The sequence below is a fragment of the Schistocerca nitens genome, chromosome 10 (genome assembly GCF_023898315.1).
Source record: "Schistocerca nitens isolate TAMUIC-IGC-003100 chromosome 10, iqSchNite1.1, whole genome shotgun sequence".
NCBI lineage: Eukaryota > Metazoa > Arthropoda > Insecta > Orthoptera > Acrididae > Schistocerca > Schistocerca nitens.
In genome coordinates this window covers 196351243-196377751 of record NC_064623.1, presented here as the reverse complement: position 1 = coordinate 196377751, position 26509 = coordinate 196351243, and the positions used below count along the sequence as shown (strand labels likewise).

Genomic DNA, 26509 nt, shown 5'->3' with positions numbered 1-26509 from the left:
TTCACGGGTAAAAAGCTCCTCCTAAACATCTGGATCGATTTCAGTCTTATTTCCTACAAATATTACTTACTATCTAGATAATGTGGGGTTGAGAAGAGCGAAACTTCTGCTGGGGTGAGGATGATGGACAGGCAAGTGTTGTGCGGGAGGAAGAGATGGAGGGACACAAAGGGCGAAGGGAGGGCTGGAGAGAGAGAGAGAGAGAGAGAGAGAGAGAGAGAGAGAGAGATGGGGGGAGTATATGGACAGTGGAGAGAAGCTGGTCGACAGAGTGGGCAAGAGAAGATGGACTAGTAGAAGAGTACAATAAATAAATAAATGTTAGTCATGCTACTGAGTGGTGCAGCTACTAACAGAGGTTCAGTTGGGCTGTAATTAACGTATGGTAACAAAACTTTGTATTTTACTGTGTTAACGTAGAATCCATGTATCACTGAAAAAAAAAATTGGTTCCAATTTTGGCCACCAGGTGCAAAGCCGTCGCTGTAAGCATCTCATCCACGTCTCTGGTGCTCATATTGAACAATTTGTGTAAGCTGTGGTTAATAATTACATCAATACTATGCCTTTCTCACATGTTTGACGTTTTCTCCCCACATCTCATTCATAATCCATTACACATGGGAACATTTCCGTATGTCTTTCTTGCATTCATAGCACCAGCTTCGCATCCGGTGGCCAAATTTGAAAACAATTCTTTTTCCCAGATTACATTAACGCACTATAATATCTACTAAGTTTCCCAGCTGTGCGATAATTGCGGCCCACACTGGACCTCTGTGAGTGGCTGTACTTTAATCGATCCAGTACGAAGGTAAGAACGTTTAGGCAGTTACTCTGTTTGACAGTGCGCGCCAGGAAGTGCGATACTCACGGACGCTATCTGGCTGGAGATGAGCTTGGGCATCCCGTACCAGCCGGCGACCACAGCCATGAAGAAGACGCCTCCCCCTCCAGCTGCGAGACCCACGGGAAGCTGCATGGTGTCCCCACTGTCTGGAAGCAAAGTTACCAGTCAATTACAGGCGGTGCTATCAAAAGCTTCGTCCAGCAGTTATTGCGTGAGCCAAATAACTTCGTGGACTCCATGTTGCAATGTGGCAGTGTTGACAGTTGGCGGTCTACACCCATCCACGCATGACAGGCCCCTGTTTCTACACTCATGCTCATAAATTAAGGATAATTGCAGAATGTGGTGCCACACACAACGTGGCACTACACAAAACTGGCGCTAATAGCATAGGCACATAGGAAACACAGAGATCTGTAAGTCCAAGGTATTGGTGATAGGTTGAGAAAACCGTCCCGAAACACATGTGCTACAAAACGCCACTGTTTCCAGCGCATGTACCCCGACATCAATATCGGATATGATCACCATGCACACGTACACAGGCCGCACAACGGGTTAGCATACACTGGATCAGGTGGTGGAGCAGCTGCTCGGGTATAGCCTCCCATTCTTGCACCAGAGCCTGTCGGAGCTCCTGAAGTGTCCTCGGGGTGTGAAGACGTGCAGCGATACGTCGAGCGAGAGCATCCCAGACGTGCTCGGTGGGGTTTAGGTCTGGAGAACAGGCAGACCACTCCATTCGCCTGATGTCTTCTGTTTCGATGTACTCCTCCACGATGGCAGTTCGGTGGGGCCGTGCGTTATCATCCATCAGGAGGAAGGTGGGACCCACTGCACCCCTGAAAAGGCGGACATACTGGTGCAAAATGACGTCACAATATACCTGACCTGTTACAATTCCTCTGTCAAAGACATGCAGGGTGTACGTGCACCAATCAAAATCCCACCCCATCAAACCACGACCTCCATACAGGTCCCTTTCAAGAACATTAAGGTGTTGGTATCTGGTTCCTGGTTCACGCCAGATGAAACCCTGGCGAGAATCACTGTTCAGACTATACCCGGACTAGTCCGTGAACGTAACTTGGGACCAGTGTTCCAATGACCATGTACTGTGTTCTTGACACCAGGCTTTATGGTCTCCCCTGTGACCAGGGGTCAGTGGAATGCACCTTACAGGTCTCCGGGCGAATAAACCATGTCTGTTCAGTCGTTTGTAGAGTATGTGTCGGGAGACAACTGTTCCAGTGGCTGTGGTAAGCTCCCGAGCGAGAATGCCTGCAGTACTCCGTGGCCTTTTGCGGGCACCTATGATGAGATATCGGTCTTCTTGTGGTGTTGCACACTGTGGACGTCCCGTACTGTAGCGCCTGGACACGTTTCCTGTCTGCTGGAATCGTTGCCATAATCCTCACACTTTGTGGCACACGGAGGGTCCGTGCTACGATCTGCTGTGTTTGACCAGCATCCAGCCGCCCTAGTATTCTACCCCTCATAACGTCATCAATGTGTGTTCTTTGACCCATTTTCGACACACAGTCACCATTAGCATATCTGAAAATGTCTGCACACTTACTCGCTGCACCGTACTCTGACACGCACCAACACACCTCTACGTATGTGGACTGCTGCCAGCGCCACCGTGCGATGACCACAGGTCAAATGCACCGCATGCTCATACCCCGAGGTGATTTAAACCCACAAACCGCCCACGAGAGCGTTGTTTCACCATGTATCAGCAGTATCCTTAATTTATGAGCATGAGTGTACCTACACAACAGGCATCGGACCTAGCACACTGCAGCTGAGAAAGAAATGAGCACGATGGGTAAAAGGTTTGTTACCCACAGCACGCGGACACTAATGCCAAGTAACACCTCCTCTTCCCTTGATAACAGCCTAGTCCAGGGAAGAAGACGGTCCTCATGTTTCTTCAGTTTCTTCAGGTATGTCACTTCTAGCTGCCACCCCTCATTGGTGATTACATCCTGTAGAACTACCATACCGCGGTGACGTTGCCTGCTGCGTTTACACCCACTGTTGCAACTAGACCCAGATATTTAGTATGGAACTGCAATCGGGTGATCTGGCATCGTCAAACTAGGAGCGTCTGTGTACAACCATGTGGACGGGTATCCTGCAAGATAAGAATGACCACACCACACTTATCATGACGCAGAAGGAAGAGCACCACTCGATCACCAACAATATTCATGGTCATCTAGAACGAGTGGGTCCAATTCATGGTATGAAATCATCCCTAATGCCGGGTGCGGCAGTGAAACGAGCGATTTTGGAACTTCATGTGCCCGAGGACATGCAGCTTTACTGTATGGTTAAATGATGATGGCGTCCTCTTGGGTAAAATATTCCGGAGGTAAAATAGTCCCCCATTCGGATCTCCGGGCGGGGACTACTCAAGAGGACGTCGTTATCAGGAGAAAGAAAACTGGCGTTCTACGGATCGGAGCGTGGAATGTCAGATCCCTTAGTCGGGCAGGTAGTTTAGAAAATTTAAAAAGGGAAATGGATAGGTTAAAGTTAGATATAGTGGGAATTAGTGAAGTTCGGTGGCAGGAGGAACAAGACTTTTGGTCAGGTGATTACAGGGTTATAAATACAAAATCAAATAGGGGTAATGCAGGAGTAGGTTTAATAATGAATAAAAAAAATAGGAGTGCGGGTTAGCTACTACAAACAGCATAGTGAACGCATTATTGTGGCCAAGATAGACACAAAGCCCATGCCTACTACAGTAGTACAAGTTTATATGCCAACTAGCTCTGCAGATGATGAAGAAATTGATGAAATGTATGACGGGATAAAAGAAATTATTCAGGTAGTGAAGGGAGACGAAAATTTAATAGTCATGGGTGACTGGAATTCGTCAGTAGGAAAAGGGAGAGAAGGAAACATAGTAGGTGAATATGGATTGGGGGGAAGAAATGAAAGAGGAAGCCGCCTTGTAAAATTTTGCACAGAGCATAACTTAATCATAGCTAACACTTGGTTCAAGAATCATAAAAGAAGGTTGTATACCTGGAAGAATCCTGGAGACACTAAAAGGTATCAGATAGATTATATAATGGTAAGACAGAGATTTAGGAACCAGGTTTTAAATTGTAAGACATTTCCAAGGACAAATGTGGATTCTGACCACAATCTATTGGTTATGGACTGCAGATTGAAACTGAAGAAACTGCAAAAAGGTGGGAATTTAAGGAGATGGGACCTGGACAAACTGAAAGAACCAGAGGTTGTAGAGTGTTTCAGGGAGAGCATAAGGGAACAATTGACAGGAATGGGGGAAACAAATACAGTAGAAGAAGAATGGGTAGCTCTGAGGGATGAAGTAGTGAAGGCAGCAGAGGATCAAGTAGGTAAAAAGACGAGGGCTACTAGAAATCCTTGGGTAACAGAAGAAATATTGAATTTAATTGATGAAAGGAGAAAATATAAAAATGCAGTAAATGAAGCAGGCAAAAAGGAATACAAACGTCTCAAAAATGAGATCGACAGGAAGTGTAAAATGGCTAAGCAGGGGTGGCTAGAGGACAAATGTAAGGATGTAGAGTCTTGTCTCACTAGGGGTAAGATAGATACTGCCTACAGGAAAATTAAAGAGACCTTTGGAGAGAAGAGAACCACTTGTATGAATATCAAGAGCTCAGATGGCAACCCAGTTCTAAGCAAAGAAGGGAAGGCAGGAAGGTGGAAGGAGTATATTGAGGGTTTATACAAGGGCGATGTACTTGAGGACAATATTATGGAAATGGAAGAGGATGTAGATGAAGATGAAATGGGAGATAAGATACTGCGTGAAGAGTTTGACAGAGCACTGAAAGACCTGAGTCGAAACAAGGCCCCGGGAGTAGACAACATTCCATTAGAACTACTGATGGCCTTGGGAGAGCCAGTCGTGACAAAACTCTACCATCTGGTGAGCAAGATGTATGAGACAGGCTAAATACCCACAGACTTCAAGAAGAATATAATAATTCCAATCCCAAAGAAAGCAGGTGTTGACAGATGTGAAAGTTACCGAACTATCAGTTTAATAAGTCACAGCTGCAAAATACTGACGCGAATTCTTTACAGACGAATGGAAAAACTGGTAGAAGCGAACCTCGGGGAAGATCAGTTTGGATTCCGTAGAAATGTTGGAACACGTGAGGCAATACTAACCTTACGACGTATCTTAGAAGAAAGATTAAGAAAAGGCAAACCTACGTTTCTAGCATTTGTAGACTTAGAGAAAGCTTTTGGCAATGTTAACTGGAATACTCTCTTTCAAATTCTGGAGGTGGCAGGGGTAAAATACAGGGAGCGAAAGGCTATTTACAATTTGTACAGAAACCAGATGGCAGTTATAAGAGTCGAGGGGCATGAAAGGGAAGCAGTGGTTGGGAAAGGACTGAGACAGGGCTGTAGCCTCCCCCCGATGTTATTCAATCTGTATATTGAGCAAGCAGTAAAGGAAACAAAAGAAAAATTCGGAGTAGGTATTAAAATTCATGGAGAAGAAGTAAAAACTTTGAGGTTCGCCGATGACATTGTAATTCTGTCGGAGACAGCAAAGGACTTGGAAGAGCAGTTGAACGGAATGGACAGTGTCTTGGAAGGAGGATATAAGATGAACATCAACAAAAGCAAAACGAGGATAATGGAATGTAGTCAAATTAAATCGGGTGATGCTGAGGGGATTAGATTAGGAAATGAGACACTTAAAGTAGTAAAGGAGTTTTGCTATTTAGGGAGTAAAATAACTGATGATGGTCGAAGTAGAGAGGGTATAAAATGTAGACTGGCAATGGCAAGGAAATCGTTTCTGAAGAAGAGAAATTTGTTAACATCGAGTATAGATTTAAGTGTCAGGAAGTCGTTCCTGAAAGTATTTGTATGGAGTGTAGCCATGTATGTAAGTGAAATATGGACGATAACCAGTTTGGACAAGAAGAGAATAGAAGCTTTCGAAATGTGGTGCTACAGAAGAATGCTGAAGATAAGGTGGGTAGATCACGTAACTAATGAGGAGGTATTGAATAGGATTGGGGAGAAGAGAAGTTTGTGGCACAACTTGACTAGAAGAAGGGATCGGTTGGTAGGACATGTTTTGAGGCATCAAGGGATCACAAATTTAGCATTGGAGGGCAGCGTGGAGGGTAAAAATCGTAGAGGGAGACCAAGAGATGAATACACTAAGCAGATTCAGAAGGATGTAGGTTGCAGTAGGTACTGGGAGATGAAGAAGCTTGCACAGGATAGAGTAGCATGGAGAGCTGCATCAAACCAGTCTCAGGACTGAAGACCACAACAACAACAACAACAATGTGCCCGAGCGGCTCTAGGCGCTTCAGCACGGAACCGCGCTGCTGCTACGATCGCAGGTTCGAATCCTGCGACGGGCATGGATGTGTGTGATGTCCTTAGGTTAGTTAGGTTTAGGTAGTTCTAAGTGTAGGGGACTGATGACCTCAGATGTTAAGCCCCATAGTGCTTAGAGCAATCTGAACCATTTTGAACGTAGTTGCTTGCCATTTTCAGTCTTACATATTTGTAGTCTTAACATCTTGCAGGCGTGGCACCGGAATTCTGCAAAATGTGGTAGGGAATACAAATGGTTGACTTCGGTTTATTCTGAGAATTTTAGGAAAGAGTGGTTCACGTGTGTAGAAGACAACATATAGAATGCTGGTGCTACCTATTCTTCAGTGTTTAGGATCCGTACGAGGTCGGATTCATGGAAGACATCGAAGCAACTCGTAGGTTCGAACAACACGTAAGTGTTATGAAGATGCTTCGGGAACTCAAATGGGAATACCTGAAGGAAATGCGACTTTATTTTCGAGAAACACTGTTGAGAAAGTTTAGAGAAGCGGCATTTGAAGCTGACTGCCGAACGATTCTGCTGCTGCCAGCATACATCGCGCATAAGGTCCACGAAGATAATCTACGACATATTAGGGCTCATTCACAGGTGTACAGACAGTCGTTTTCCTCTCGCTCTGTTTGCGAGTGCAACAGGAGGGGAAATGACAAGCAGTGATACAGACTATCCTTAGCCACTCACTCTACGGTTGCTTGCGGATTATCTATGTAGGAGGGTTGGAACTTTAATAGTGGCGGCTATTTATTTACAGCTCGTTCAAAACAGACACGTGTTTCAAAGTTTTTCTGACCTTCAGAGTAGTCACCAGCATTGTGTATAACCCGCTGCCAGCGTTGTGGAATTCGTAGGGTACTCTTAGCAGTGCCAGTTGTGAAACTTCCTGGCAGATTAAAACTATGTGCCGCACCGAGACTCGAACTCTGAACCTTTGCCTTTCGCGGGCAAGTGCTCTACCATTTCGCAGGAGAGCTTCTGTGAAGTTTGTAAAGTAGGAGACGAGAGACGAGGTACTGGCGGAATTAAAGCTGTCAGGACGGGGCGTGAGTCGTGCTTGGGTAGCGCAGCTGGTAGAGCACTTACCCGCGAAAGGCAAAGGTCCCGAATTCGAGTCTCGGTCCGGCAGACAGTTTTTATCTGCCAGGAACTTACATATCAGCGCACACTCCGCTGCAGAGTGAAAAATCTCATTGTAGAGCCAGTTGTGTTGACAGTGTGAGCGGCTCGGTCTACTGACCGACGAATTTGTAGCAGTTCTGAAGCGAATGCCGTGAAAGATTTCCTTCTGTTCAGAAATCGAGTTGAACTCACGAGGGCGCAAGTTAGGGATGTGCAGTAGGTGGTACAGCACTGAGCAGCCCCATCAGTCAAACAAATCAGTAACAGCTTGCATTGTACGTGCTTGAGCATTGTCCTGCAAAATGATGCTCAGGTCCTGGAGAAAGTGTCATTTCTGTCTCTAAGCTGGTCGTAGGTTGTGTTCCAAAAATGAACAGCATAGAGAGAGAGAGAGAGAGAGAGAGAGAGAGAGAGGTGATGACACTTTCTGCAGGATCTGACCATCATTTTACAGGACAATGTTCAAGACCGTACAGTTACTGATTCGTTTGACTGATGGGGCTGCTAAGTGCTACACCATCTAAGGCACTCCCCTCTTGAGTTCAACTCGATTTCTTATTAACTGAAGGAAACACTTCACGGCATTCGCTTCAGAACTGCTACAAATTCGCCGGGCAATAGACCGCGCCGCTCGAACTGTCAACACAACTGGCACTGCTAAGAGTATCCTACGACTTCCACAACGCTGGCAACGGGTTATACACAATTCTGGTGACTACTTTGAAGGTCAGTAAAACTTTGAAACACGTATCTATTTTGTACGAGCTGTACATAAACAGTTGCCACTGTTAAATTTCCAACCCTCCTAGATGTAGATGTAGATGCAGATGTAGAATTGATACCTCGGTTCCTGAATGGTGAATGGTGGGTCACACCGTAATATCTAAAACTTTAAATGATTCCAAAGGCAGAAATCAGGGTATCTTGGAGGCCAGGAAGTGTCCCTGTTCTGCGAGATGGGATGACGACAGAAGATGTCCTGTAGCGTATTGGCCGGCCGGGGTGGCCGAGCGATTCTAGACGCTACAGTCTGGAACCGAGTGACCACTACGGTCGCAGGTTCGAATCCTGCCTCGGGCATGGGTGTGTGTGATCTCCTTAGGTTAGTTAGGTTTAAGTAGTTCTAAGTTCTAGGGGACTGATGACCTCAGAAATTAATTCCCATAATGCTCAGAGCCATTTTTTTTTTGTAGCGTATTAATGGAATGCTATGGAGTATAGCATGTGGCCCCCACCTTGTTGGAAGAATGTACTTCCAGTTACAGGGAGATCAACAAGCCGTCGGACTAGCAAATGGTCCAGCAAGTGAATATAATGTTTTGTGTTCACAGTAGCAGCGTCGTCTTCACAAGATGAGGCCCTATGATTACAAATTATGATACGCCACACCACATTACCACCTCCGGACTGTGGGGTTCCACAAAGAATTTCAGGACTTCCACGCGACTAATATCTAAAAATTTTGCTTGTTAACGATGCCTGACACATACAAATTGGTCTCATCGCTCATCATCAGATTGACGCAGAGGCGTTGTTTGTCATTCTCGAGTTCCAACGATTTCTGGCAGAAGCATAGACTCTTTGGGAGATTGTCCATATTCAGCTTTTTCACTCTCTGAATCTTACATGGATGGTAGCGCAGTTCTCTGTACAATATTCACCATACACTGCTATCTGACACGTCAGTCTGTAGTGCGTGCTTGCGTGCAGAATACCTGCGACTTCAGCTGCAGGCTTCTTCCAGTTTTACAACATTCTCGAGATGTGCACAAACGTTTTGCTCATACACTCCTCTTTCACACCATATCACCCGTTTCCTCGAAGTTCTGTGCCCACTCTTTAGAGTATGTGCCGACGGTACTAAGGCATGACGTGCTAAGTTGAAATGAGCGGGAAATACACGTAGCTGTCCCTATTTTTGTAAAATGCCTTCACGGCAACGGCTGGTCACGGGCCCACAACGCCATCTCAACGAAATATGAATATCATGGTGAAAGGCAAATGCTTGTTGACCAAATGGGAGCACACATTACAGCTCGTGTGGGGAAATGCCAGTTTCCTAAAACACAAGTGAGTGAGTTATCTTGGGCTTATTAACAGTTGAAAAATATTGTGAATAGCTCCTCGACTAACTACTGTGGTACGTGATTTTACGACGCCCTCAAACTATTAAACAATTACAGTCGTTTCTTGGCTTATGCTATTATCTTTGAAATTTAATGAAGCGATTCGCTGAAATTGCACAGCCACTAAATAGGTTGCTAGACAAACGTGTTAGTTTTCAGTGGACAACACAGTGTCAAGAAGCATTTGAGAAACTCAAGGAGACAAAATCAGATACTGTGTTAATATTCCCTGACTTTGATCAGGAACTCATACACTCATGTGATGCCTTGTGTTGTATTTCAAGTAATAAAGTTGATGGGGAAGAAAATATGGTGCCGGCCATTGTGGCCGAGCGGTTCTACGCGCTCAGTCCGGAACCGAGCTGCTGCTACGGTCGCAGGTTCGAATCCTGCCTCGGGTATGGATGTGTGTGATGTCCTTAGGTTAGTTAGGTTCGAGTAGTTCTAAGTCTAGGGGACTGATGACCTCAGATGATAAGTCCTATAGTGCTTCGAGCCATTTGAACCATTTTTGAAAATCTGGTGGCATATGCATCCAAAAATTGACTAAGGCTAAAAGTAATATTAGACAACCGAAAAAGAAATTTAGTAGTTATTTACAGAACCTCATATTTTCGTTTGCTGTTTGTACTGTTGGAATTTCAGATTCTGATATCATTTCTTTGGAAAAGTTATTAGGTTTGAACGATCCATCAAACTGATAAATGAGATGAGCATTAAAATTAAGTTAGTTCGACTATGAAGTGTTTCATAAGCCAGGAGCCAAACGTAAAAGATGCTGATACTGTAAGCAGGAAGGTAGCAATTTTACAAATAGTAAGTGGCAGCCGGGCAGACTGGATAAAGGTACAATCAGTTGAAACTGAGTGTCAAATAGTTCAGAATTCAACCTCAGCTTGAAACGCAAGAAGACTTCCTATGCAGACCTACGAAGTCAGCACATTGTAGTTCCTACAGCACTGAGAACAAAGGTATTACGGAAAGCACATTAACTCATCTTATCAGGTCACAAAGCAAAAAGAACAACTGAAAGGCGTATAGTTGAAAGATTTTGGTGTAAAATGACTCCCAGTAATGTAGAACAATATGTAAGAAACTGTACCCTATGTGCACAAAGAGCAGATTGGAGTCGTCAGAAAATTCAGTTACAGAGTCTACCAGAAGCTGTCAAACTGTTTTATATTCTAGGATTCAATGTTTAAAAACCTTTTAATAGAACAAGTGGATAATAAATATGTGCTTAGATTGCTGGATGATTTTCCACGATATTTAGTTATGCTGGCCCTGTCACATCAGAAGGAGAGTACAGTAGCACAGGCCATGATAACAACTGGTTACTGAAATTTGGTGTGTCAGAAACCTTCATTACAGACCAGGGAGCTAACTTTCTATCCAGATAATGAAACAGTTATGTCACTTAATAAAAATGATGAAGTTGCAGAGCAGCTTGTTCCATCCTCAAACGAATGGACAGACAGAATGAGTACACCATACTTTATCCATAATATTAAGCCATTAACATTGGGATGTATATTTAAGTTTTCTTGTCAGTGCATATAATTAAAAATTTCATACCGGAACTGGGCACTGGCCATATGACATAGTATTGGGCTACAAATATTGTCAACTTCTGATGTAGTTCAACCTAAACTGGGTCCACGGGGTGCACCTGTGAAAATTTTGCAAAGAATTGATAGGAATTTGGAAAAGCTTGAAGCAGGGCAACACGAAAGCTTTAGAGAACCAAGAATGTATTGGGCAATGGACAAGAAAAATACCACAACATAGAAGAAAAGAGTGGGTGTTGTAGCGTCAAACCGTTTAGAAGTGAAATTGATGTATTGCTGCATATTTCTTCAATCGTTGCGGAAAAAGAATTACCAAGGTGATAGGAACAGCAGAGAAACGTACCTTATGCATTTAGTTCTAGGAAATAGCGTAAATGTTATGTAAAATGCGCATATGGTATTTGTTAGTTACCTAGCTTATTCCTAATTTTCTTTGTCATGTTCCGTGTTTACTTGCTTGTATAAAGGAGAGAGGTGATTGGTGGTACATCGTTTTCTGTTAGAATATAAAACTCTTGTACGAAGAGTCAGTTACAACAGTTAACAGAAGTAGTACCACATATGCTAACAAGTAAAAAAACGAGGTTGCTTAGATTTCAGACGCAAACTCTTAAAAATGTGTTTGGAACAACAGATAATTAAGATATCAAAAATTTAAAGAGCGCAATTGCGGAAGATATAAAAACAAAAGTAGATCAGCACACAACATACATACACACATACATACATATATTAATCCTTGTTCCAAAGATGATGAATACGACATTTCGTAATGTTGTGGAACGTGTCACTTTAAAATAAGTTTTCTATACTCCAAAATACTTTTTTACAGTTTCTGTTTCGTATCTAAGAATTCATCTACTGAGTAGAAAGAGTTGTCATTCAGAAATTCTTTTAATATGGTTTTAAATGTTGGTTGGCTATCTGTCAGACTTTTAATACTATTTGGCAAATGATCAAAGATTTTTGTTGCAGCATAATTCACCCCCTTCTGTGCCAAAGTGAGATTTATTCCAGAATAGTGAAGATCATCCTTTCTTCTAGTGTTGTAGCTATGCAGTTCGCTGTTATTTTTGAATTGGAATGGGTTATTAATGACAAATTTCATAAGTGAATATGTGTATTGCAAAGGTACTGTGAATATCCCTAGTTCCTTAAATAAATGTCTGCAAGGTAATCTTGGGTGGGCTCCAGCTATTATTTTGATTACACGTTTGTGAAATGAATACTTTCTCTCATAATGACGAATTGCCGTAAAATATGATGCCTTATGAAAGCAGTGAATGAAAATAGGTATAGTAGGCTAATTTACTGATATGTTTATCATCAAAATTTGCAGTTACCCTAATAGCATAAGTAGCTGAACCTAACCGTATCAGCAGATCATCGATGTGTTTCTTGCCAGCTGCTGTGGCCGAGCTTCTCTAGGCGCTTCAGTCTGGAACCGCGCTGCTGCTATGGTCGCATGTTCGAATCCTGTCTCTGGCATGGATGAGTGTTCTGTTTTTAGGTTAGTTAGGTTTAAGTAGTTCTAAGTTTAAGGGACTGATGAGCTCAGTTAAGTGCCATAGTGCTTAGAGCCACTTGAACCATTTGTTGTGTTTCTTCCAAACGCAGAGTAAGGAATACTCAGTGTTACTAAAACATATGGAACTTAACATAGAACAAAATGCACAGAACACCATGTATGTCTTATATAGTGATCCAGAGAAAATACAAACTTGGTTAGGTGAACCAAATGAGAAAGTCGTTAGAAACCTAATCAGGCAGACTGGACAATGGAAGGATTGAGGTGGAAACTTTGCATGTAGCAGTCCATCACGCTACTCATGGACAAATGAGTGTACGTTATTAAACCCACTGCAAGTTTCGATGACTTCACATAAATCACAAAGAGTCTTTCATGTTGTTCCTTTAACCAGTAAGAATGTAGCTTTATTTTATCGCATATATGATGTAAGAGTGGATACTGCTCAAGTTAGATTGCACATTAAAATTCAATATCTAGTGTTAGAAACAAGTGAGCAATACCAGTGTTACACGGTACAATCATATCCTATTAAATACAATACAAGCAGAAAATGGATATAGATACATATTCACGAAGTATTATGAGTGCCTAGATAGAGAAATGCTCATATTATTATGTCTGTAGTAGGTTCAAAAGATCATATTAGAGAAAATGTTAATATTTGTCCAACGAGGGTGATACAAATGAACAACCAGTCATGTGAAATACAGTTGGTCTTAGGGAAAATGGAAGCAGTAGAGCGCAAGAAAAAGTTTTAGTCCCTCAGCCAAAATTAGTGGAAACTGGAGATAACTGAATTTACTCCATACATATTGATGAAACAGTAATTATCACTTGCTATAAAATGATTAAGCAACTGTGATAATGAAACTAGAATCGTAGAGCAATGGTTTGTTAATTAATTGAACTAGATTTGAAATAGCAGGAGGACAATTTCACTTTTTAGCTACTGTCATGGACACAACAATGATTAACATGTCCCAACCAATGTTGTATTGGGCAGAGGAACCACCACACATATTACATAAACAAAACCTAACTTTTATTTACAACACCTTAGATCCAACTTTGCTACTATACCTAGAAGAGCTGTTAACTTCAGAAAAAGGACAAATTTCAGTCAGTCAAATAATGCAACATGTGAAACAATATAACAAGAAAGAAAAATTCAGTTATTTCGAGTGTATCAACGACAAGGATAGTCTACATTCTATTGTTCGTTTGTGCAACTTACTTTTGTATAAAACATAAGATATCTCATTCAAATGAGGCCAACATCCATCACATACCCGTGGAGTGGATATGAACTAGGAATAAGTGGGAAGTGTAAATATTGCGTGCAACCAGGACAGAATGAAAATTAGATTAATGAAACTAACTAATATACAAGAAACAGGTTGGAATCATACCATAAAACAGTTATAGAGTAACATATTTTTTTCAATGCAAGGCAGGTACGGACTAATCAGTAATAAGTGAAAGAAAGAGAAAATTCTAGATGACTTGTTTTAAAGAGGAGGGATGTGCTATGGCACAGAATTGTAACTCATAGAAATTAGGAAAAAAGTATTAAAACTCACATCGTCACAGGCAAAATCAAGTCATGGCAGAGATAGAGGCAGAAGCAGGAAGCCAACCAGTATGCCACAAGTGTGTCAGGTCATCAGCACATTACGACGCTGTGTGCAAACTGAGGATATGCGTTCAGCAGGAAGAGGAGTGTGAAGGAAAACCAAAGGAAGCGAGACAAGCATAATCATTAGCTCGTAACACATGCTGCAAGAATCTATGTCTTTCACAAGAGCACGTAATGAAGAACTAAAATTGCTGTTAACAGCCTGTGTATAGCTGACACCTACTTCTGTTAAAATTTGTAACATCTCGGACCATTTCACACTGTTGAACGCTTTTCCAACTTGACCAGTCCTGTGAACATTCCTTGACATTTCTTCAGTCTTGCTTCCGTGGTAATCATTCGCAACGTCAAGACTGCCTCCAAAATCCAAACTGGTCGACATCTAACATACCTTCAATTTCCTTTTGCATTCATCAGTATACTATCAGTATACAGCGGCCGGCTTCAATAGTCATTTGGTTGCCACTTTCCGCAGTGATCTAGAGGTTTTTTTTTTTTTTTTTTTTTTTTTTCATCAGTCAGCTGACTGGTTTGATGCGGCCCGCCACGAATTCCTTTCCTGTGGTAACCTCTTCATCTCAGAGTATCACTTGCAACCTACGTCGTCAATTATTTCCTTGACGTATTCCAATCTCTGTCTTCCTCTACAGTTTTTGCCCTCTACAGCTCCCTCTAGTACCATGGAAGTCATTCCCTCATGTCTTAGCAGATGTCCTGTCCCTTCTCCTTATCAGTGTTTTCCACATATTCCTTTCCTCTCCGATTCTGCGTAGAACCTCCTCATTCCTTACCTTATCAGTCCACCTAATTTTCAACATTCGTCTATAGCACCACATCTCAAATGCTTCGATTCTCTGTTCCGGTTTTCCCACAGTCCATGTTTCACAACCATACAATGCTGTACTCCAGACGTACATCCTCAGAAATTTCTTCCTCAAATTAAGGCCGGTATTTGATATTAGTAGACTTCTTTTGGCCAGAAATGCCTTTTTTGCCATAGAGAGTCTGCTTTTGATGTCCTCCTTGCTCCGTCCGTCATTGGTTATTTTACTGCCTAGGTAGCAGAATTCCTTAACTTAATTGACTTCGTGACCATCAATCCCGATGTTAAGTTTCTCGCTGTTCTCATTTCTACTACTTCTCATTACCTTCGTCATTCTCCGATTTACTCTCAAACCATACTGTGTCCTCATTAGACTGTTCATTCCGTTCAGCAGATCATTTAATTCTTCTTCACTTTCACTCAGGATAGCAATGTCATCAGCGAATCGTATCATTGATATCCTTTCACCTTGTATTTTAATTCCACTTCTGAACCTTTCTTTTATTTCCATCATTGCTTCCTCGATGTACAGACTGAAGAGTAGGGGCGAAAGGCTACAGCCTTGTCTTACACCCATACGAGCACTTCGTTCTTGATCGTCCACTCTTATTATTCCCTCTTGGTTGTTGTACATATTGTATATGACCCGTCTCTCCCTATAGCTTACCCCTACTTTTTTCAGAATCTCGAACAGCTTGCACCATTTTATATTGTCGAACGCTTTTTCCAGGTCGACAAATCCTATGAAAGTGTCTTGATTTTTCTTTAGCCTTGCTTCCATTATTAGTCGTAACTTCAGAATTGCCTCTCTCGTCCCTTTACTTTTCCTAAAGCCAAACTGATCGTCACCTAGCGCATTCTCAATTTTCTTTTCCATTCTTCTGTATATTATTCTTGTAAGTAGCTTCGATGCATGAGCTGTTAAGCTGATTGTGCGATAATTCTCGCACTTGTCAGCTCTTGCCGTCTTCGGAATTGTGTGGATGATGCTTTTCCGAAAGTCAGATGGTATATCGCCAGACTCATATATTCTACACACCAACGTGAATAGTCGTTTTGTTGTCACTTCCACCAATGATTTTAGAAATTCTGATGGAATGTTATCTATCCCTTCTGCCTTATTTGACCGCAAGTCCTCCAAAGCTCTTTTAAATTCCGATTCTAATACTGGATCCCCTATCTCTTCTAAATCGACTCCTGTTTCTTCTTCTATCACATCAGACAAATCTTCACCCTCATAGAGGCTTTCGATGTATTCTTTCCACCTATCTGCTCTCTATATTGTCTATCCTTTCTGCCTTATTTGACCTCAAGCCTTGTAGAGCTTGGATGTATGAGCTGTTAAATTGAATGTGCTATAATTCTCGCACTTACTGGCCCTTGTAATCTTCAGAACGGTGTGGGTGATGTTTCAGGACGTCTATGTCGCCAGTCTTATATATTCCACACACCAATTTCAATAGTCAAAATGGTTCAAATGCCTCTAAGCACTATGGAACTTAACATCTGAGGTCATCAGTCCCCTACACTTAGAACTTCATAAACCTAACTAACTTAAGTACATCACACACATCCATGCCCAAGGCAGGATTCGAACCTGCGAACGTAGCAAACGCATGGTTCCAGACTGAAGCGCCTAGAATCGCTGGGCCACAGCGGCCGGCTTCAATAGTCATTTGGTTGCCACTTTCCCCAGTGATTCTAGAGACCAATGGAATATTGTCTATCCTTTCTGCCCTATTTGACCTCAAGCCTTGCAGAACTCCTTAAATTCTGATTGTAATCCTGGATATTCTGTCTCTTCCATGTTGTTGTGGTCTTCAGTCCTAAGATTGGCTTGAAGCAGCTCTACGTGCTGCTCTATACTCTACAGAGTTCTTAATATCCGAATAACTACTGCACCATACATCATTCTGAATCTGCGTGCTGTATTCATTTCTTGGTCTCCCTCTGCAATGTTCCCCTCCTCGCTTCCCTCTAACAATAAATTTTTGATCCTTTGACGCCTCAGAATGCGTCTATAAACCGATCTCTCATGCCACAAGTCCCCGTTTTCCCCTATTCTGTTGAGTACCTCCTCATTAGTTACGTGATGTACCCATCTAATTTTAAGCTTTCTTCTGTAGAAAAGGCTTCTCTTCCTGCCTGTTTATTATCCGTATTCCACTTCCACACGCGACTACACTCCATACAAATACTTTGAAACAAGACTTCCTAATACTTAAATCTTTATTCGATGCCCACAAATTTCTCTTCTTGTGGAACGCTTTTCCTGCTATTGCCAGTCTACATTTTATATCCTCTCTACTTTGGTCAAATAGCAAAACCCATATATTACTTTAAGTGTCTCGTTTCCCAATCTAATTCCATCAGCATCATCTAATTTAGTGCGCCTACATTCCATTAGCATTGTTTTGCTTTTGTAAATGTTCTTTTCGTAGCACTGTCCATTTGATATTTCAAGTTCTTTGCTGTCTGACAGAATTACAATGTCATCGGCAGACATAAGAGTTTTTATCTCTTCTCCCTGAACTTTAATTCAAACTCCAGTTTTTTCTTTGGTTTCCTTTACTGCTTGTTCAATGCTCATGTTCTATAACTTTTGCGATGGGCTGCAACCCTGTCTCAATACCTTCTCGACTACTGCTTCTCTTTCATGCCGCTTGATTCTTATGATAACTGTCTGCTTTCACTACCCCTGCGAAATTCAGAATTTCAGAGTATTCCGCTCAACTTTGTCAAAAGCTTTCTGTATAAACGTAAGTTTGCCTTTCCTTAATCTATCTTCTAGTATAAGTTATATGGTCAGTACTGCCTCGCAACACTGGACTCGCATTCGGGAGGACGACGGTTCAATCCCGCGTCCGGCCATCCTGATTTAGGTTTTCCGTGATTTCCCTAAATCGCTCCAGGCAAATCCCGGGATGGTTCCTTTGAAAGGGCACGGCCGCCTTCCTTCCCCGTCCCACCCTAATCTGATGAGACCGATGACCTCACAGTTTCCCCCCAAACCATCCAACCCAACCCAAATGCCTCGCATGTTCCTACATTTCTCCGGAATCCAAACTGATCTTCCCCGAGGTCGGCTTCCACGCTTTATCCCCCTCTTCTGTAAAAAATTTGCGTTAGTATTTTCGAGTCATGACTTCTCAAACTGATAGCTCGGTAATATTCACACCTGTTAGCTACTGCGTTCTTTGGAATTGGAATTACTACAGTCTTCTCGAAATGTGACGGTATTTCGCCTGTCTCATATATCTTGCACAGCAGATGGAAGAGTTCTGTCACGGCTGGCTCTCCCAAGGCTATTAGTAGTTCTGATGGAATGTTGTCCATTCCTGGGGTCTTGTTTCGACTTAGGTCTTTCAGTGCTCTGTCAAATTCTTCTCGCAGTATCCTATCTCCCATCTCGTCTCCATCTACGTCCTCTTTCACTTGCCGTCAAGTTCATTTCCCTTGTTTAGCAGGTCTGTACATCCCTTCCACATTTCAGATTTCTCTTGTTTGGTTAGAACTCAGCTCTTGATATTCATATAGCTGCTTCTCTCTAAAGACCTTTTTTTTAAAAATATTCCTGTAGGTGGCATCTATTTTACCGTAGGGAAATACATTTCTAAACCTTTACATTTATGCTCTAGCCATTCCTGTTTCCATATCGGCTCTAGTTTCCTGTTCTATCACGTCATCAGATATTTCCTTCCCTTCATACGAGGGTTGTCGAGAAAGTAAGTTCCGATCGGTCACGTAATGGAAACCGGTAAACCTTTGAAAAGATGTGTTGGGTAGTGCCTCTAGTATGCCCGTGGATCGTGTCGCGTCGCTCTTTTCAGTTTTGAGTGAACAGTGAGCACGTAAAGATGCGTAGGGAATAGCGTCTGCCTCCGAGGGCCTTGTTGGAGACTTCGCCTGTGTCATGCAGCCCACGTAACACAACTGTCGAGCAGATCCTTCTTCATGCCAATTCTCGGCCGCACACTGCAGGGGCAATGAAGACGCTCCTGCAGCGTTTCCGATGAGAAGTCTCATCTCTGCTCAAAAAAACCGCTGTCTATGAAGACAACATTTTTCTACAGACAATGAGCTGCAGACCAGTGCAGATAACTGGCCGAAAGCACAGGCGGCTGCTTTCTATGACTAGGATATTGAAAAGTTGATACAACACTACGACAAAACTGTCAGTTGGAGCGGCGACTACGTAGTGGAGTAGGTGGAAGGTGTACCTAACTGTTGCAGATCAAACATTTCTAGTTTTCACTGTTGTTTCTTTTTCGCGACCGATGGTAACTTACCCTCGTAGATGTCTTCAATGAACTCTTTCCTCGTATCCGCTGTCTCCTCTACATTTCTACATCTACATCTATACGTTTACTCTGCAATTCACATTTAAGTGCTTGGCAGAGGGTTCATCGAACCACAATCATACTATCTCCCTACCATTCCACTCCCGAACAGCGCGCGGGAAAAACAAATACCTAAACCCTTCTGTTCGAGCTCTGATTTCTCTTATTTTATTTTGATGATCATTCCTACCTATGTAGGTTGGGCTCAACAAAATATTTTCGCATTCGGAAGAGAAAGTTTGTGACTGAAATTTCGTAAATAGATCTCGCCGCGACGAAAAACGTATTTGCTCTAATGACTTCCATCCCAACTCGCGTATCATATCTGCCACACTCTCTCCCCTGTTACGTGATAATACAAAACGAGCTGCCCTTTTTTGCACCCTTTCGATGTCCTCCGTCAATCCCACCTGGTAAGGATCCCACACTGCGCAGCAATATTCTAACAGAGGACGAACGAGTGTAGTGTAAGCTGTCTCTTTTTAGTGGACTTGTTGCATCTTCTAAGTGTCCTGCCAATGAAACGCAACCTTTGGTTCGCCTTCCCCACAATATTATCTATGTGGTCTTTCCAACTGAAGTTGTTCGTAATTTTAACACCCAGGTACTTAGTTGAATTGACAGCCTTGAGAATTGTACTATTTATCGAGTAATCGAATACCAAACGATTTCTTTTGGAACTCATGTGGATCACCTCACACTTTTCGTTATTTAGCGTCAACTGCCACCTGCCAGACCATACAGCAATCTTTTCTAAATCGCTTTGCAACTGATACTGGTCTTCCCCCATTGTACTCTTAATGTTGTCGCCCTTGCCTTTTACTTCACCAAAGATTGTTTTCAACTTCCAACAATCATTTCTTTTTCGATTTCTTCACATCTTTCTAGCAGTCATTTAACCTTGGCTTTCCTGCACTTCCTGTCTATTTCAACTATAAGACATTTTTATCGCTGTATTCTTGTCTTTCCCTGTACATATCTGTACTTCCTTCTTTCGTAGACCATTTAAAATATTTCTTCTGTTACCTAAGGTTTCTTCGCAGTTAGCTAGCTTGTACCTGTGTCTCTACGTGCAACATCTGTGATTAGCCTTTATGGAGATGTCTAAGCCTCTTCAGCTGAACTGCCTGAAGTGGTATTCCTTATCGCTGCACCCACATCTTTGGAAAACTTCAAACGCTTCTCGTCATTACTGAGGATTTTGATGTCTTGCTTGTTTCTGCACTGCGTCTTCCATACGATTCTCTTGAACTTCAGTGAATTCTTCATCATTATTAAATTGTTGCCTTAGTTTACGTTTTTTCCTGGGTAGGTTTTGCAATCAAATACCTGATTTCGGACTCTGTGTCTGACCATGGTGTAATCCAGCTGGAATCATCCCGTGTCTACGAGCCTTTTCCAAGTATATTTGTAAGTAGGGTCTTTATGTGTTTGTATGTTGGTTGCGCTATGTAGCTTCTGTATTAAATCTCTGACTGCGCTGTGTGCCCTCTGTAAGAGACTCTGTGGCTGGTCGCACTAGCAGTTGGAGGTGAACAGCCAGCAGTGATGGAAGTTGGGAGTGAGTTGTCAGCAGTGATCGAGATTAGAGGCTAATAACCAGCAGCGTTGGAGGTTTGCAGTACTAGCGTGAGTGGACGATATGGAGATTGAATATTATTCATGTTTGTATAATTTTTGGATCTGGATGAAACGGAAGATTATATGTATTTTTTTTTAACTGGATGTCACATTATAAGGTAAACAATACATTGTTTGCTTTGCAACAAAATCTTTTCTTTGCGAACCTTATGCCTATTAGTAGTTAGAGCCTACAGTAGTTAGAATCTTTTATTTAGCTAGCTGTATTGGCGCTTGCTGAATTGCAGTAGTTCGGGTAGTGAAGATTTTGTGAGGTAAGTGACTTATGTAATGTATAGGTTATTGTCAGGGTTTCTTCATATCCAGGGCCATTCTTTTGTATCAATTATTTGAAGCCAGGTTATCAATTTTAAAGCAGTCAGATCGCGCTATCCTTGAATATTGTGAGTAACTAATGAATAGGAGAAGTCTGAGTTCTGTTTGTCAGGGCAAATTCTGTTGTTCTGTTGGTCAGTGTTGAGATGATAAAACCAGCAAAGTGACACTTGCATTCAATCTCACTCAGCAGTTTCAGATTCAAATAATGTAGAAGTTTCACTGTCTCAGTGATCTCAGTTTAAGTAAAAATTTATTAAGAAGTTTCAATATCTCCTCCGCTTGTGATTCTCGAACAGAATAATCGCTGTTACTACCTGAAATTTATTGCAGAAGACAATTAGTCTTTCTCCTTTCTCATTCCTATTGCCAAGACCATATTCTTCCGTAAGCCTTTCTTCTACTGCTTTTCCTAAAAGCGCATTACAATCCTATATCGTTATCATATTTTCACCCCCCTCCTTTTCATACTGTATGAACGGTTCAGTATCCCCGTATGCTTTCTCTATCTGTTTTATCTGTCTCTTCATTTTCTGCTGTTGACGTCGTTATTTACATCCGAACTCTTGTTTTGCTTATCACTGAACTGTTCACACTAACTCATTCAATGCCCTATCTTTCTACTCACTACTACTCCCCTTTTTTTTCTACTGCTGTTGACATTACCCTACACTCATCTGACAGGAAATCGTTACCTCATTTCCATTTCATTCCACTGCTGTTCACATTAACCTATATTCTTCTGACCAGAAATCGTTACCTTCTTTCCATTTCATTTCACTGATCCCACCTTTAGATTGAGCCTCTGCATTTCTCTCTTTAGGTTTTCTAGCTTTCCTAGCAAGTTCAAACTTCTGACACACGCCAGTTGGTCGTTCGATCTCTTTCCCATGGTCATCTCCCTCTTGGCAGTCCCCTCCCGCAGATCTGAATGGGGAACTAGTCCGGAATCTGGTGCTAATAGAGATATCACCATGACACTTTTTCAGTTACAAGCCAAATACACAATATGTGTCTCTAGTGTAGTGATTGCTATTTCCTCCTGCACCCTCATGCCATTGATCACTGCTGATTATTCCGTCTTTTAGGGGAAGTTTCACACACCAAGAGAGTCCCCTGAACGTGTGGCCGCTTCTCTGCAATTTTGAGAAGGCAGTAGACAAAATGAGGGTGACTTCTTATGGGGGAAGTCTTTGGACGCCATTGATGATGATTTGTATGCTAATGATCGTTATTCAAAATTTAGGAAATCGGTAGGTTCGGAAACGGGACTCAGAATGCCTCAATCACGAGTCAAAGAAGGTGCTCCTTACACGTAGTGAAGGCAGTTTTTCAGCAATCGCTATGTGTTTCGAAAAACTGATGACACTGAACTGCTGTAAGCCGTCATCTGATACCTAACAACACAATATTTCAGTTTGTAGAACAAAATTAAGACAACACAAATCGGCGCTTAGCAACGTGTAATGAATTACCTCGCATCTGTGGAGAAGAGGGTAAAGACGAAGAATTGTGGTACTGTTGTTCTGGGTGCAGTACTTGCAATCAGGTTTCATGTACTGCAGAAGACACCCAAAGGCTGTTCGAGAAGACTGCTTCTCCAAGAAACGAACATTCTAAAAATTGTAAAATGTGAAAATACAAGTGATTACACATTCCATATTACTGTTTAAAAACATTCCAATATCCTAACTCTAATGGCGATTATTTTCGCTCAAGAGTATTTGATATTAGCTTCCTTTCTGCAGCCGGCCGCTGTGACCGAGCGCTTCTAGACGCTTCAGTCTGGAACCACGGCTCCTGCCTCGGGCATGGATGTGTGTGATGTCCTTAGGCTAGTTAGCTGAAAGTAGTTCTAAATGCTAGGGGACTGATGACCTCAGATGTTATATCACATAGTGCTTACAGCCATTTGAACCATTTCCTTTCTGCAGCGCACATTTCTCTAAGTACTGCATTGTACTGTTTTTTTACATTTAAGTTGGTGTAATATAGTAAAAGTATAGAAACTACAGCAATTGTCCGAACTGTTGTTTTTAGTTTACATATTATGAGTGCGTCAAAACAATAGTTTTTGCTTAAGTGCACCTATTCCCAACATCCCTCTTACACAATTCAAGCAGTATAATGAACCTGACTCTTTGGTGTTTTGCAAGTTCTATTTACGTTCCGAGGACCATGAGGAAGTAATCTCAATGTGCACTACAAGACTGCAACTAAACCAGATAATGGGTCGTGTTTAAAAATTATTGTGCTTTCGGAACTTTTCGTAGACTGAAGGCGGAAAGTAGTGACAAGTTACAGTACGTATCAGCATAACTGTAATATTCACTAAATGTTTAAGGTATCCATTTCACACTCAATGGTGTATGTATTGATCAAGCTTATACGCCTGGAATTTACTGGTGTAATATCGAGTCGGAGAGGTCATGGTGACCCTTGACCTCTACTAACCTGTCTCATTCTCTGACATTCAAATCTTCGTTTTCTCTTTCCGATAAAAGGGTATGAATGTTAAATTTAGATCATGTTGAGATTATTAGGGGCTTTATTCCAGTTTCACCTCGCATGAAAGATTCACTTTACAGACGCAGCACGAGGTCCTGGAGGGGGAGGCATAATCTCAGTAATTGAAGGACCAGTCCTTTTCCTGTCATCAGGGGCGAACTCTCTATGAAATATTCACATAAAGTCAGACTGTTTTCTTACGGAGAATTTTCGGGTCGTATTTCTAAATCCATGATTGATTGCCCTCCTATCGCAAGCCATACAGGCATATTGACCGTTCCATTAGCTGTGCATTCGCCTTTTGTTGCGTAAGACATGTTTCACATAACATGTAGCCATTGTTTCAGATCTTATTACTCTTGAACATGAGACGCTTTCCCATAATGAATTGTCCGCATCTCGTGGTCGTGCGGTAGCGCTCTCGCTTCCCACGCCCGGGTTCCCGGGTTCGATTCCCGGCGGGGTCAGGGATTTTCTCTGCCTCGTGATGACTGGGTGTTGTGTGCTGTCCTTAGGTTAGTTAGGTTTAAGTAGTTCGAAGTTCTAGGGGACTGATGACCATAGATGTTAAGTCCCATAGTGCTCAGAGCCATTTGAACCATTTGAACCATGCTGAATTAATTTCTTTGAAAATAAGAGCGAAAGAATAGGTAATCGTCCCCAACTCCCGGCACTCACCAGCAGTGACGCGCTTGAAACCAATCGCAGTTTATTCTAAATGTATAAAGATGTAAGTTAATGCGGATGAGTATGGAAAACAATTATCTAATGTTCGAATACAGTATCAAGAGTGTGCAGGTAGACACTGCCACGTCCATTACATACCAAGCCGTAACTTTGCGAAGCAATACGACTAAGCCGAATTAAAAACAGTCTCAAGTGCAATAAAAGACTTATTGGACTTCTTCCACAGGATGGCCACAGCATTTACGAAAAAGACTATGTAATATCAGTATGGCCTTATTGTAAAGTTGTTTTTGCAATGCTTTTTAGCCTGAAGATGAGGTATTACCTCGAAACATGCCGCTAAATAAATAAGTAATACAATACTTGGCAAAGTTTGTGACTGGTAGCGGCAATTTAAAAAAAAAACCTTTACATAAAAAAGTATTTCTTTAATGGTACGCTATAAGCCAATTAAACACAATGCTAATTAATTCCTTTTTTGCTAGGCTTGATGCTCCAGTATAGCTGCCTATGTGCAATGGCAGCGTATACATTTATAGAAAATATTTTTAAATGAAACTGTACCTCTGGCCTAAAAATGAAATTGGAAAATATTACAAGACGCCGTTTTGTATTTATTGAGATTAATCACTTCAACACTTTCAGAATTAAATGACTATTAAGAAGGTTTTTATCATTTTATCATTGCCGGCCGCTGTGGCCGAGCGGTTCTAGGCACATCAGTCCGGAACCGCGCTGCTGCTACGGTCGCAGGTTCGAATCCTGCCTGAGACATGGGTGTGTGTGTGTGATGTCCTTAGGTTAGTTAGGTTTAAGTAGTTCTAAGTCTAGGGGACTGACGACCTTAGATGTTAAGTCCCATAGTGCTTAGGGCCATTTTATCGTTAATGGCGTCGCTTCAACAATGCACGTACACAAAATGGCCAGGGCAACATTTAATTACTACGTAACTAAATCATAGATGGGGAAGGTACTTTCTTGCAACTTACAAAAACACACTCTACAGTAATTATTTGGATACATATTTAACAAAAATTATAATAACGCTACAGATAAATGTATTAATTACTAATTACAGACTGTGATTTACATGCGGCCATCAACTAGGACATTAGAACCAAGAAGACACAGAAGACTGTGAAACCAAAAACGTGCTTTTCTTTCATGCCAAGAGACAAAGATTACAATTAATACGATTCTAAGAGCGCATATTCCTAGAACTGACTATATCGGTAAAATCACAGTAGCACTACAACATATCATAGCAAATCTGTCAGCAAAAGGAAAGGTACAGGGTGTTTCAAAAATGACCGGTATATTTGAAACGGCAATAAAAACTAAACGAGCAGCGATAGAAATACACCGTTTGTTGCAATATGCTTGGGACAACAGTACATTTTCAGGCGGACAAACTTTCGAAATTACAGTAGTTACAATTTTCAACAACAGATGGCGCTGCAAGTGATGTGAAAGATATAGAAGACAACGCAGTCTGTGGGTGCGCCATTCTGTACGTCATCTTTCTGCTGTAAGCGTGTGCTGTTCACAACGTGCAAGTGTGCTGTAGACAACATGGTTTATTCCTTAGAACAGAGGAGTTTTCTGGTGTTGGAATTCCACCGCCTAGAACACAGTGTTGTTGCAACAAGACGAAGTTTTCAACGGAGGTTTAATGTAACCAAAGGACCGAAAAGCGATGCAATAAAGGATCTGTTTGAAAAATTTCAACGGACTGGGAACGTGACGGATGAACGTGCTGGAAAGGTAGGGCGACCGCGTACGGCAACCACAGAGGGCAACACGCAGCTAGTGCAGCAGGTGATCCAACAGCGGCCTCGGGTTTCCGTTCGCCGTGTTGCAGCTGCGGTCCAAATGACGCCAACGTCCACGTATCGTCTCATGCGCCAGAGTTTACACCTCTATCCATACAAAATTCAAACGCGGCAACCCCACAGCGCCACTACCATTGCTGCACG

General features: G+C 42.1%; 1 protein-coding gene across 1 annotated transcript in view; it reads right to left on the bottom strand.

The window, feature by feature from the left end:
• Window positions 1-26509, bottom strand: part of LOC126210549 (sensory neuron membrane protein 1-like) — a 304792-nt gene that overhangs the window by 240473 nt on the left and 37810 nt on the right. Inside the window, exon 2 of the mRNA XM_049939802.1 lies at window positions 875-996. Coding sequence (XP_049795759.1) covers window positions 875-982 — 108 coding nt within the window. The 5' untranslated portion in view covers window positions 983-996. The remainder of the gene's footprint in view (window positions 1-874; window positions 997-26509) is intronic.